Raw genomic sequence first — 14,291 nt, 5'->3', positions numbered from 1 at the left:
AAATAACCGACACTCAGAACCAAGTTGAAGAGTTTTAGGATAGCCAGTTTCAGTTTGTCGTCTGCGTGTTTAATCATCTCGTTTAGTATGCCGTCTGTCCCGCAAGCTTTTCCTGGTCGCAGGTCCTTGAGTTTTTCAAGAAGTTCTTTTTCTGTTATTATGGCGTCTAGCGGGTTTTGGTTATCTTTTATGGCCATTTCAAGCTTTTCAAGTTTTTTGCGTATTTGGTGTTGCTCTGGTCCTAGTGTGTTTTTCTGGTATAATTTTTCAAAGTGGTTTACCCATGTGTCCCCATTTTGAATGGACAAATCGTCGTGTTGTTTTTTGTGTAGTGTTTTCAAGTTGTCCCAGAAACAATTCGACTCAATGGATTCCTTCATGGAGCTGAGTGTATTCTTAATAAATTGCCCTTTTTTGGTCCTGAGTGTGTTTCTGTATTGTGTTAGCGTCTGACAATAAGTAAGGCGTAATTCCTTGTTTTCTGGATGTCTGTGTTTTTGGTTTGATAGTTTTCTAAGTTTTTTCCTCATGTTATGGCAATCATGGTCAAACCATGATTGGTTCCACACACACTGACTCTCACTGAGGTACGGGTTCCACACACACTGACTCTCACTGGGGTACGGGTTCCACACACACTGACTCTCACTGGGGTACGGGTTCCACACACTCTGACTCTCAGTGGGGTACAGGTTCCACACACACTGACTCTCACTGGGGTACGGGTCCCATACACACTGACTCTCGCTGGGGTACGGGATCCACACACACTGACGCTCACTGGGGTACGGGTTGCACACACACTGACTCTCACTGGGGTACGGGTTCCACACACACTGACTCTCACTGGGCTACGGGTTCCACACACACCGACTCTCACTGGGGTACGGGTTCCACACACACTGACTCTCAGTGGGCCGGTTCCACACACACTGTCTCTCACTTGGGTACGGGTTCCACAGACACTGACTCTCACTGGGGTACGGGTTCCACACACACTGACTCTCACTGGGGTACGGGTTCCACACACACTGACTCTCACTGGGGTACGGGTTCCAGCCACACTGACTCTCACTGGGGTACGGGTTCCACACACACTGACTCTCACTCGGGTACAGGTTCCACACACACTGACTCTCACTGGGGTACGGGTTCCACACACACTGACTCTCAGTGGGCCGGTTCCACACACACTGTCTCTCACTTGGGTACGGGTTCCACAGACACTGACTCTCACTGGGGTACGGGTTCCAAACACACTGACTCTCACTGGGGTACGGATTCCACACACACTGACTCCCACTGGGGTACGGGTTCCACACACACTGACTCTCACTGGGGTACGGGTTCCACACACACTGACTCTCACTCGGGTACGGGTTCCACACACACTGACTCCCACTGGGGTACGGGTTCCACACACACTGACTCTCACTGGGGTATGTGTTCCACACACACTGACTCTCACTGGGGTACAGGCTCCACACACACTGACTCTCACTGGGGTACGGGTTCCACACACACTGACTCTCACTGGGGTACGGGTTCCACAGACACTGACTCTCACTGGGGTACAGGTTCCACACACACTGACTCTCACTGGGGTACACGATCCGCACACACTGACTCTCACTGGGGTACAGGTTCCGCACAAACTGACTCTCACTGGGGTACAGGATCCGCACACACTGACTCTCACTGGGGTATGGGTCCCACACACACTGACTCTCACTGGGGTACAGGTTCCACACACACTGACTCTCATTGGGGTACGGATCCCATACACACTGACTCTCACTGTTGTACAGGTTCCACACACACTGAATCTCACAGGGGTACGGGATCCGCACACACTGACTCTCACTGGGGTATGGGTCCCACACACACTGACTCTCACTGGGGTACAGTTTCCACACACACTGACTCTCACTGGGGTATGGGTCCCATACACACTGACTCTCACTGGTGTACAGGTTCTAAACACACTGACTCTCACTGGGGTACGGGTTGCACACACACTGACTCTCACTGGGGTACGGGTTCCACACACACTGACTCTCACAGTGGTATGGGTTCCACACACACTGACTCTCACTGGGGTACGGGTTCCACACACACTGACTCTCACTGGGGTGCGGGTTCCACACACACTGACTCTCACTGGAGTGCGGGTTCCACACACACTGACTCTCACTGGGGTACGGGTTCCACACACACTTACTCTCACTGGGGTACGGGTTCCACACACACTGACTCTCACTGTGGTACGGGTTCCACACACACTGACTCTCACTGGGGTACGGGTTCCTCACACGCTGACTCTCACTGGGGTACGGGTTCCACACACACTGACTCTCACTGGGGTACGGCTTCCACACGCACTGACTCTCACTGGGTTACGGGTTCCACACACTCTGTCTCTCACTGGGGTACGCGTTCCACACACATTGACTCTCACTGGCGTACGGATTCCACACACACTAACTCTCACTGGGGTACGGGTTCCACACACACTGACTCTCACTGGGGTATGGGTTCCACACACACTGACTCTCACTGGGGTACGGGTTCCACACACACTGATTCTCACTGGGGTAAGGGTTCCTCACACACTGACTCTCACTGGGGTACGGGTTCCACACACACTGACTCTCACTGGGGTACAGGTTCCACAGACACTGACACTCACTTCGGTATGGGTTCCACACACACCGACTCTCACTGGGTTACGGGTTCCACACACTCTGACTCTCGCTGGGGTACGGGTTCCACACACACTGACTCTCACTGGGGCACGGGATCCACACACACTGACTCTCACTGGGGTACAGGTTCCACACACACTGAATCTGACTGGGGTACGGGTTCCACACACACTGACACTCACTGGGGTAGGGGTTCCACACCCACTGACTCTCACTGGGGTACGCGTTCCACACACACTGACTCTCACTGGGGTACGGGTTCCACACACACTGACTCTCACTGGGGTACGGGTTCCACACACACTGACTCTCACTGGGGTACGGGTTCCACACACACTGACTCTCACTGGGGTACGGGTTCCACACACACTGACTCTCACTGGGGTACAGGTTCCACACACACTGACCCTCCCTGGGGTACGGGTTCCACACACACTGACTCTCACTGGGGTACAGGTTCCACACACACTGACCCTCCCTGGGGTACGGGTTCCACACACACTGACTCTCACTGGTGTACGGGTTCCACACACACTGACTCTCACTGGGGTACGGGATCCACACATACTGACTCTCACTGGGGTACGGGTTCCACACACACTGACTCTCACTGGGGTACAGGTCCACACACACTGACTCTCACTGGGGTACGGGTCCCACACACACTGACTCTCACTGGGGTACGGGTTCCACACACACTGACTCTCACTGGGGTACGGGTTCTACACACTGATTCTCACTGGGGTACGGGTTCCACACACACTGACTCTCACTGCGGTACGGGTTCCACACACACTGACTCTCAATGGGGTACGGGTCCCACACACCCTGACTCTCACTGGGGTAGGGGTTCCACACACACTGACTCTCACTGGGGTACGGGTTCCACACACACTGGCTCTCACTGGGGTACGGTTTCCACACACACTGACTCTCACTGGGGTACGGGTTCCACACACACTGACTCTCACTGGGGTACAGGTTCCACACACACTGACTCTCATTGGGGTACGGGTTCCACAGACACTGACTCTCACTGGGGTACGGGTTCCACACACACTGACTCTCACTGGGGTATGGGTTCCACAGGCACTGACTCTCACTGGGGTACGGGTCCCACAGACACTGACTCTCACTGGGGTACGGGTTCCACACACACTGACTCTCACTGGGGTACGGTTTCCACACACACTGACTCTCACTGGGGTACAGGTCCACACACACTGACTCTCACTGGGGTACGGGTTCCACACACACTGACTCTCAGTGGGGTACGGGTCCCACACTCACTGACTCTCACTAGGGTACGGGTTCCACAGACACTGACTCTCACTGGTGTACAGGTTCCACACACACTGACTCTCACTGGGGTACGGGTTCCACACACACTGACTCTCAATGGGGTACGGGTTCCACACACACTGACTCTCACTGGGGTACGGATTCCACACACACTGAATCTCACTTGGGTACGGGTTCCACACACACTGACCCTCACTGGGGTATGTGTTCCACACACACTGACTCTCACTGGGGTACGGGTTCCACACACACTGACTCTCACTGGGGTGCGGGTTCCACAGACACTGACTCTCACTGGGGTACGGGTCCCACACACATTGACTCTCACTGGGGTACGGGATCCACAGACACTGACTCTCACTGGGGTACGGGTTCCACACAATCTGACTCTCACTGGGATACGGCTCCCACACACACTGACTCTCACTGGGGTACGGGTTCCACACACACTCACTCTCAGTTGGGTACGGGTTCCACACACACTGACTCTCTCTGGGGTAAGGGTTCCACAGACACTGACTCTCACTGGGGTACGGCCTCCACACGCACTGACTCCCACTGCGGTACGGGTTCCACACACACGGACTCTCACTGGGGAACGGGATCGACACACACTGACTCTCACTGGGGTACGGGTCCCATATACACTGACTCTCACTGGCGTACGGGTTCCACACACACTGACTCTCACTGGGGTACGGGTTCCACACACACTGACTCTCACTGGGGTACGGGTTCCACACACACTGACTCTCACTGGGTACGGGTCCCACACACACTGACTCTCACTGGGGTACAGGTTCCACACACACTGACTCTCACTGTGGTACGGGTCCCATACACACTGACTCTCACTGGGGTACGGGTTCCACAGACACTGACTGTCACTGGGGTACGGGTTCCACACACACTGACTCTCACTGGGGTACGGGTCACACACATACTGACTCTCACTGGGGAATGGGTTCCACACACACTGACTCTCACTGGGGTACGGGTCCCACACACACCGAATCTCACTGGGGTACGGGTTCCACAGACACTGACTCTCACTGGGGTACGGGTTCCACACACACTGACTCTCACTGGGGTATGGGTTCCACACACACTGACTCTCACTGGGGTACGGGTTCCACACACACTGACTCTCACTGGTGTATGGGTTCCACACACACTGACTCTCACTGGTGTACGGGTCCCACACACACTGACTCTCACTGGGGTACGGGTTCCACACACACTGAATCTAACTGGGGTACGGGTTCCACACACACTGACTCTCACTGGGGTACGGGTTCCACACACACTGACTCTCACTGGGGAACGGGTTCCATACACACTGACTCTCACTGGGGTACGGCTTCCACACACATTGACTCTCACTGGGGTACAGGTTCCACACACACTGACTCACCCTGGGGTACGGGTTCCACACACACTGACTCTCACTGGGGTACGGGTTCCACACACACTGACTCTCACTGGGGTACGGGTTCCTCACACGCTGACTCTCACTGGGGTACGGGTTCCACACACACTGACTCTCAGTGGGCCGGTTCCACACACACTGTCTCTCACTTGGGTACGGGTTCCACAGACACTGACTCTCACTGGGGTACGGGTTCCAAACACACTGACTCTCACTGGGGTACGGATTCCACACACACTGACTCCCACTGGGGTACGGGTTCCACACACACTGACTCTCACTGGGGTACGGGTTCCACACACACTGACTCTCACTCGGGTACGGGTTCCACACACACTGACTCCCACTGGGGTACGGGTTCCACACACACTGACTCTCACTGGGGTATGTGTTCCACACACACTGACTCTCACTGGGGTACAGGCTCCACACACACTGACTCTCACTGGGGTACGGGTTCCACACACACTGACTCTCACTGGGGTACGGGTTCCACAGACACTGACTCTCACTGGGGTACAGGTTCCACACACACTGACTCTCACTGGGGTACACGATCCGCACACACTGACTCTCACTGGGGTACAGGTTCCGCACAAACTGACTCTCACTGGGGTACAGGATCCGCACACACTGACTCTCACTGGGGTATGGGTCCCACACACACTGACTCTCACTGGGGTACAGGTTCCACACACACTGACTCTCATTGGGGTACGGATCCCATACACACTGACTCTCACTGTTGTACAGGTTCCACACACACTGAATCTCACAGGGGTACGGGATCCGCACACACTGACTCTCACTGGGGTATGGGTCCCACACACACTGACTCTCACTGGGGTACAGTTTCCACACACACTGACTCTCACTGGGGTATGGGTCCCATACACACTGACTCTCACTGGTGTACAGGTTCTAAACACACTGACTCTCACTGGGGTACGGGTTGCACACACACTGACTCTCACTGGGGTACGGGTTCCACACACACTGACTCTCACAGTGGTATGGGTTCCACACACACTGACTCTCACTGGGGTACGGGTTCCACACACACTGACTCTCACTGGGGTGCGGGTTCCACACACACTGACTCTCACTGGAGTGCGGGTTCCACACACACTGACTCTCACTGGGGTACGGGTTCCACACACACTTACTCTCACTGGGGTACGGGTTCCACACACACTGACTCTCACTGGGGTACGGGTTCCTCACACGCTGACTCTCACTGGGGTACGGGTTCCACACACACTGACTCTCACTGGGGTACGGCTTCCACACGCACTGACTCTCACTGGGTTACGGGTTCCACACACTCTGTCTCTCACTGGGGTACGCGTTCCACACACATTGACTCTCACTGGCGTACGGATTCCACACACACTAACTCTCACTGGGGTACGGGTTCCACACACACTGACTCTCACTGGGGTATGGGTTCCACACACACTGACTCTCACTGGGGTACGGGTTCCACACACACTGATTCTCACTGGGGTAAGGGTTCCTCACACACTGACTCTCACTGGGGTACGGGTTCCACACACACTGACTCTCACTGGGGTACAGGTTCCACAGACACTGACACTCACTTCGGTATGGGTTCCACACACACCGACTCTCACTGGGTTACGGGTTCCACACACTCTGACTCTCGCTGGGGTACGGGTTCCACACACACTGACTCTCACTGGGGCACGGGATCCACACACACTGACTCTCACTGGGGTACAGGTTCCACACACACTGAATCTGACTGGGGTACGGGTTCCACACACACTGACACTCACTGGGGTAGGGGTTCCACACCCACTGACTCTCACTGGGGTACGCGTTCCACACACACTGACTCTCACTGGGGTACGGGTTCCACACACACTGACTCTCACTGGGGTACGGGTTCCACACACACTGACTCTCACTGGGGTACGGGTTCCACACACACTGACTCTCACTGGGGTACGGGTTCCACACACACTGACTCTCACTGGGGTACAGGTTCCACACACACTGACCCTCCCTGGGGTACGGGTTCCACACACACTGACTCTCACTGGGGTACAGGTTCCACACACACTGACCCTCCCTGGGGTACGGGTTCCACACACACTGACTCTCACTGGTGTACGGGTTCCACACACACTGACTCTCACTGGGGTACGGGATCCACACATACTGACTCTCACTGGGGTACGGGTTCCACACACACTGACTCTCACTGGGGTACAGGTCCACACACACTGACTCTCACTGGGGTACGGGTCCCACACACACTGACTCTCACTGGGGTACGGGTTCCACACACACTGACTCTCACTGGGGTACGGGTTCTACACACTGATTCTCACTGGGGTACGGGTTCCACACACACTGACTCTCACTGCGGTACGGGTTCCACACACACTGACTCCCAATGGGGTACGGGTCCCACACACCCTGACTCTCACTGGGGTAGGGGTTCCACACACACTGACTCTCACTGGGGTACGGGTTCCACACATACTGGCTCTCACTGGGGTACGGTTTCCACACACACTGACTCTCACTGGGGTACGGGTTCCACACACACTGACTCTCACTGGGGTACAGGTTCCACACACACTGACTCTCATTGGGGTACGGGTTCCACAGACACTGACTCTCACTGGGGTACGGGTTCCACACACACTGACTCTCACTGGGGTATGGGTTCCACAGGCACTGACTCTCACTGGGGTACGGGTCCCACAGACACTGACTCTCACTGGGGTACGGGTTCCACACACACTGACTCTCACTGGGGTACGGTTTCCACACACACTGACTCTCACTGGGGTACAGGTCCACACACACTGACTCTCACTGGGGTACGGGTTCCACACACACTGACTCTCAGTGGGGTACGGGTCCCACACTCACTGACTCTCACTAGGGTACGGGTTCCACAGACACTGACTCTCACTGGTGTACAGGTTCCACACACACTGACTCTCACTGGGGTACGGGTTCCACACACACTGACTCTCAATGGGGTACGGGTTCCACACACACTGACTCTCACTGGGGTACGGATTCCACACACACTGAATCTCACTTGGGTACGGGTTCCACACACACTGACCCTCACTGGGGTATGTGTTCCACACACACTGACTCTCACTGGGGTACGGGTTCCACACACACTGACTCTCACTGGGGTGCGGGTTCCACAGACACTGACTCTCACTGGGGTACGGGTCCCACACACATTGACTCTCACTGGGGTACGGGATCCACAGACACTGACTCTCACTGGGGTACGGGTTCCACACAATCTGACTCTCACTGGGATACGGCTCCCACACACACTGACTCTCACTGGGGTACGGGTTCCACACACACTCACTCTCAGTTGGGTACGGGTTCCACACACACTGACTCTCTCTGGGGTAAGGGTTCCACAGACACTGACTCTCACTGGGGTACGGCCTCCACACGCACTGACTCCCACTGCGGTACGGGTTCCACACACACGGACTCTCACTGGGGAACGGGATCGACACACACTGACTCTCACTGGGGTACGGGTCCCATATACACTGACTCTCACTGGCGTACGGGTTCCACACACACTGACTCTCACTGGGGTACGGGTTCCACACACACTGACTCTCACTGGGGTACGGGTTCCACACACACTGACTCTCACTGGGTACGGGTCCCACACACACTGACTCTCACTGGGGTACAGGTTCCACACACACTGACTCTCACTGTGGTACGGGTCCCATACACACTGACTCTCACTGGGGTACGGGTTCCACAGACACTGACTGTCACTGGGGTACGGGTTCCACACACACTGACTCTCACTGGGGTACGGGTCACACACATACTGACTCTCACTGGGGAATGGGTTCCACACACACTGACTCTCACTGGGGTACGGGTCCCACACACACCGATTCTCACTGGGGTACGGGTTCCACAGACACTGACTCTCACTGGGGTACGGGTTCCACACACACTGACTCTCACTGGGGTACGGGTTCCACACACACTGACTCTCACTGGGGTATGGGTTCCACACACACTGACTCTCACTGGTGTACGGGTCCCACACACACTGACTCTCACTGGGGTACGGGTTCCACACACACTGAATCTAACTGGGGTACGGGTTCCACACACACTGACTCTCACTGGGGTACGGGTTCCACACACACTGACTCTCACTGGGGAACGGGTTCCATACACACTGACTCTCACTGGGGTACGGCTTCCACACACATTGACTCTCACTGGGGTACAGGTTCCACACACACTGACTCACCCTGGGGTACGGGTTCCACACACACTGACTCTCACTGGGGTACGGGTTCCACACACACTGACTCTCACTGGGGTACGGGTTCCTCACACGCTGACTCTCACTGGGGTACGGGTTCCACACACACTGACTCTCACTGGGGTAAGGCTTCCACACGCACTGACTCTCACAGGGTTACGGGTTCCACACACTCTGTCTCTCACTGGGGTACGCGTTCCACACACATTGACTCTCACTGGCGTACGGATTCCACACACACTAACTCTCACTGGGGTACGGGTTCCACACACACTGACTCTCACTGGGGTATGGGTTCCACACACACTGACTCTCACTGGGGTACGGGTTCCACACACACTGATTCTCACTGGGGTAAGGGTTCCTCACACACTGACTCTCACTGGGGTACGGGTTCCACACACACTGACTCTCACTGGGGTACAGGTTCCACAGACACTGACACTCACTTCGGTATGGGTTCCACACACGCTGACTCTCACTGGGTTACGGGTTCCACACACTCTGACTCTCGCTGGGGTACGGGATCCACACACACTGACTCTCACTGGGGTACAGGTTCCACACACACTGAATCTGACTGGGGTACGGGTTCCACACACACTGACACTCACTGGGGTAGGGGTTCCACACCCACTGACTCTCACTGGGGTACGGGTTCCACACACACTGACTCTCACTGGGGTACGGGTTCCACACACACTGACTCTCACTGGGGTACGGGTTCCACACACACTGACTCTCACTGGGGTATGGGTTCCACACACACTGACTCTCACTGGGGTACGGGTTCCACACACACTGACTCTCACTGGGGTACAGGTTCCACACACACTGACCCTCCCTGGGGTACGGGTTCCACACACACTGACTCTCACTGGGGTAAAGGTTCCACACACACTGACCCTCCCTGGGGTACGGGTTCCACACACACTGACTCTCACTGGTGTACGGGTTCCACACACACTGACTCTCACTGGGGTACGGGATCCACACATACTGACTCTCACTGGGGTACGGGTTCCACACACACTGACTCTCACTGGGGTACAGGTCCACACACACTGACTCTCACTGGGGTACGGGTCCCACACACACTGACTCTCACTGGGGTACGGGTTCCACACACACTGACTCTCACTGGGGTACGGGTTCTACACACTGATTCTCACTGGGGTACGGGTTCCACACACACTGACTCTCACTGGGGTACGGGTTCCACACACACTGACTCTCACTGGGGTACAGGTTCCACACACACTGACTCTCACTGGGGTACAGGTTCCACACACACTGACTCTCACTGGGGTAGTTTCTGTGCTAAAGTAACGAGGCGTATCGGCGATGTGCGTGTTTAGTGCTTTTCAGTTCAAAGAGTCACTTTTAAAATCAGCTTAAATAAATAAAAGAACAGTTGCATTGTCAAACTGCGATATGACATCATACAACCGGAGCCAGCAGTCTGCTATTCCAGATTTCCCGGTGTTGCTTCATCGGAGGAGTCTGGAGACGCTTTGACAGTCGACTCGCGAGGGTAGAGCAGCTTTCTTGAATACTGACAATTTTCAAAACTCGTGTCAGCGTGTGGACAGAGATGCATCCAAGATGCCATCCACAGACGCGGTTCTGAAACCGTTGGAGAAAATGTACTGAAGAGGTTTCTTCCGACCATCCATCGCAGAATGCACTGTCGACATCCCAGGCAACATGGCTCAGTGAGTCACCACGCCGCCTCGGAGTCAGAAAGTCGTGGGTTCGAGCACTAAATCCAGGCCGACACTCCCAGTGCCAGTACTGAGGGAGTGCCGCACTGTCGGAGGGGCAGTACTGAGGGAGCGCCGCACTGTCAGAGGGGCAGTACTGAGGGAGCGCCGCACTGTCGGAGGGGCAGTACTGAGGGAGTGCCGCACTGTCGGAGGGGCAGTACTGAGGGAGCGCCGCACTGTCAGAGGGGCAGTACTGAGGGAGCGCCGCACTGTCGGAGGGGCAGTACTGAGGGAGCGCCGCACTGTCGGAGGGGCAGTACTGAGGGAGCGCCGCACTGTCGGAGGGGCAGTACTGAGGGTACGTCGCACTGTCGGAGGGGCAGTACTGAGGGAGTGCCGCACTGTCGGAGGGGCAGTACTGAGGGAGTGCCGCACTGTCGGAGGGGCAGTACTGAGGGAGCGCCGCACTGTCAGAGGGGCAGTACTGAGGGAGTGCCGCACTGTCGGAGGGGCAGTACTGAGGGAGTGCCGCACTGTCGGAGGGGCAGTACTGAGGGAGCGCCGCACTGTCAGAGGGGCAGTACTGAGGGAGTGCCGCACTGTCAGAGGGGCAGTACTGAGGGAGCGCCGCACTGTCGGAGGGGCAGTACTGAGGGTACGTCGCACTGTCGGAGGGGCAGTACTGAGGGAGTGCTGCACTGTCGGAGAGGCAGCACTGAGGGAGTGCCGCACTGTCGGAGTGGTGGTACTGAGGGAGCGCCGCACTGTCGGAGGGGCAGCACTGAGGGAGTGCTGCACTGTCGGAGGGGCAGTACTGAGGGAGTGCTGCACTGTCGGAGGGGCAGCACTGAGGGAGTGCTGCACTGTCGGAGGGGCAGCACTGAGGGAGTGCCGCACTGTCGGAGTGGCGGTACTGAGGGAGCGCCGCACTGTCGGAGGGGCAGTACTGAGGGAGTGCCGCACTGTCAGAGGGCCAGTACTGAGGGAGCGCCGCACTGTCGGAGGGGCAGTACTGAGGGAGCGCCGCACTGTCGGGGGGGCAGTACTGAGGGAGTGCCGCACTGTCGGAGGGGCAGTACTGAGGGAGTGCCGCACTGTCGGAGGGGCAGTACTGAGGGAGAGCCGCACTGTCGGAGGGGCAGTACTGAGGGAGCGCCGCACTGTCGGAGGGGCAGTACTGAGGGAGCGCCGCACTGTCGGAGGGGCAGTACTGAGGGAGAGCCGCACTGTCGGAGGGGCAGTACTGAGGGAGCGCCGCACTGTCGGAGGGGCAGTACTGAGGGAGCGCCGCACTGTCGGAGGGGCAGTACTGAGGGAGCGCCGCACTGTCGGAGGGGCAGTACTGAGGGAGTGCCGCGCTGTCTTTCAGATGAGATGTTAAACTAAGACCCTGTCTGCTCTCTCAGATGGAACTAAAAGATCCCACGGCCACTATTGGAAGAAGGGCAGGAGGAGTTCTCCCCGGTGTCCTGGGGCCAATATTTATCCCTCAACCAACATCACTAAAAAACAGATTATCCGGTCATTATCCCAGTGCTGTTTGTGGGAGCTTGCTGTGCGCAAATTGGCTGTCGCATTTCCCACATTACAACAGTGACCACACTTAAAAAAAAGTCCTTCAATGGCTGTGAAACGCTTTGGGACGTCCTGAGGTGGGGAAAGGCGCTGGAGAAACGCGAATTCATTCTTCCAACCTTCGAGACACTGCTCAAAATCTCCTGCCCCTCCAACGGAATGGTCTTTTCGACAACGACGATTGCAAGGTCTGGACGAGGCTGTAATGCCGATGAAACCTTTCCAGCCGTGGTCGCTCAGCAACAACAGGCCTTCGATCGGCACGTGGGAGGGCGAGGCGAGGTCCTCTTGCTTCAGCTTTGAAGCCCATCTCAACCCTTCACACCCAACCACTGCCCACCCCTAGCCCCACCCTCGCTCAACCAGCCAACACCCTCCCTGCGGCCTGTTCCTTCCGATGCGTGACATACGCAAGCAAGGCGGCGGCGATTATCAGTACCACGGGGATGATAGCGTAGAGGAAGTACTGCCTGTCCCTCTGCGATCTCGCTGCAACTTGACATGATCCTGCGGAAGAGGAACAGGAAGGGAAAGCACAGGAAGGACAGAGTGAAACACTGGGATGTTTGCTATTCCGGACCCGCTGTCTTACCCCGGGACCCTCGCCCACCAACTCTCTGGTGTCAGCCCTGGCTCAGTATCTGTATCTCCCTCTCTCGCCTCTGAGTCAGAAGGTTTGTGGGTTCGAGTCCCCACTCCAGAGACTCGAGCCCCATAATCCCAGTGACAGTACTGAGGGAGCGCCGCACTGTCGGAGGGGCAGTACTGAGGGAGCGCCGCACTGTCGGAGGGACGGTACTGAGGGAGCGCCGCACTGTCGGAGGGACGGTACTGAGGGAGCGCCGCACTGTCGGAGGGACGGTACTGAGGGAGCGCAGCACTGTCGGAGGGGCAGTACTGAGGGAGCGCCGCACTGTCGGAGGGGCAGTACTGAGGGAGCGCCGCACTGTCAGAGGGGCAGTACTGAGGGAGTGCCGCACTGTCGGAGGGGCAGTACTGAGGGAGCGCCGCACTGTCAGAGGGACAGTACTGAGGGAGCGCCGCACTGTCGGAGGGGCAGTACTGAGGGAACGCCGCACTGTCGGAGGGGCAGTACTGAGGGAGCGCCGCACTGTCGGAGGGGCAGTACTGAGGGAGCGCCGCACTGTCGGAGGGGCAGTACTGAGGGAGCACCGCACTGTCGGAGGGGCAGTACTGAGGGAGTGCTGCAGTTTTGGATCACACCGCCCACCCATATTCTGGAACAGACGGTAATTTTG

General features: G+C 56.8%; 1 protein-coding gene across 2 annotated transcripts in view; it reads right to left on the bottom strand.

Annotated features, from left to right (window-relative positions):
* Positions 1–12,462: 12,462 nt before the first annotated feature.
* LOC147110150 (CD276 antigen-like) overlaps positions 12,463–14,291 on the bottom strand; it is a 129,747-nt gene continuing 127,918 nt past the window's right edge. For both annotated transcript variants that reach the window (XM_086004086.1, XM_086004085.1), the window contains one exon: positions 12,463–13,539. In XM_086004086.1, the coding sequence (XP_085860212.1) occupies positions 13,391–13,539 (149 nt within the window). In that variant the 3' untranslated portion in view covers positions 12,463–13,390. The remainder of the gene's footprint in view (positions 13,540–14,291) is intronic.

The sequence above is a fragment of the Somniosus microcephalus genome, chromosome 12 (assembly GCF_052327205.1).
Source record: "Somniosus microcephalus isolate GS21.2 chromosome 12, FLI_Smic_1.0, whole genome shotgun sequence".
Classification (NCBI taxonomy): Eukaryota; Metazoa; Chordata; class Chondrichthyes; order Squaliformes; family Somniosidae; genus Somniosus; species Somniosus microcephalus.
Note: the sequence above shows the minus strand (reverse complement) of the source record. Positions and strands in the feature narration are given on the sequence as shown.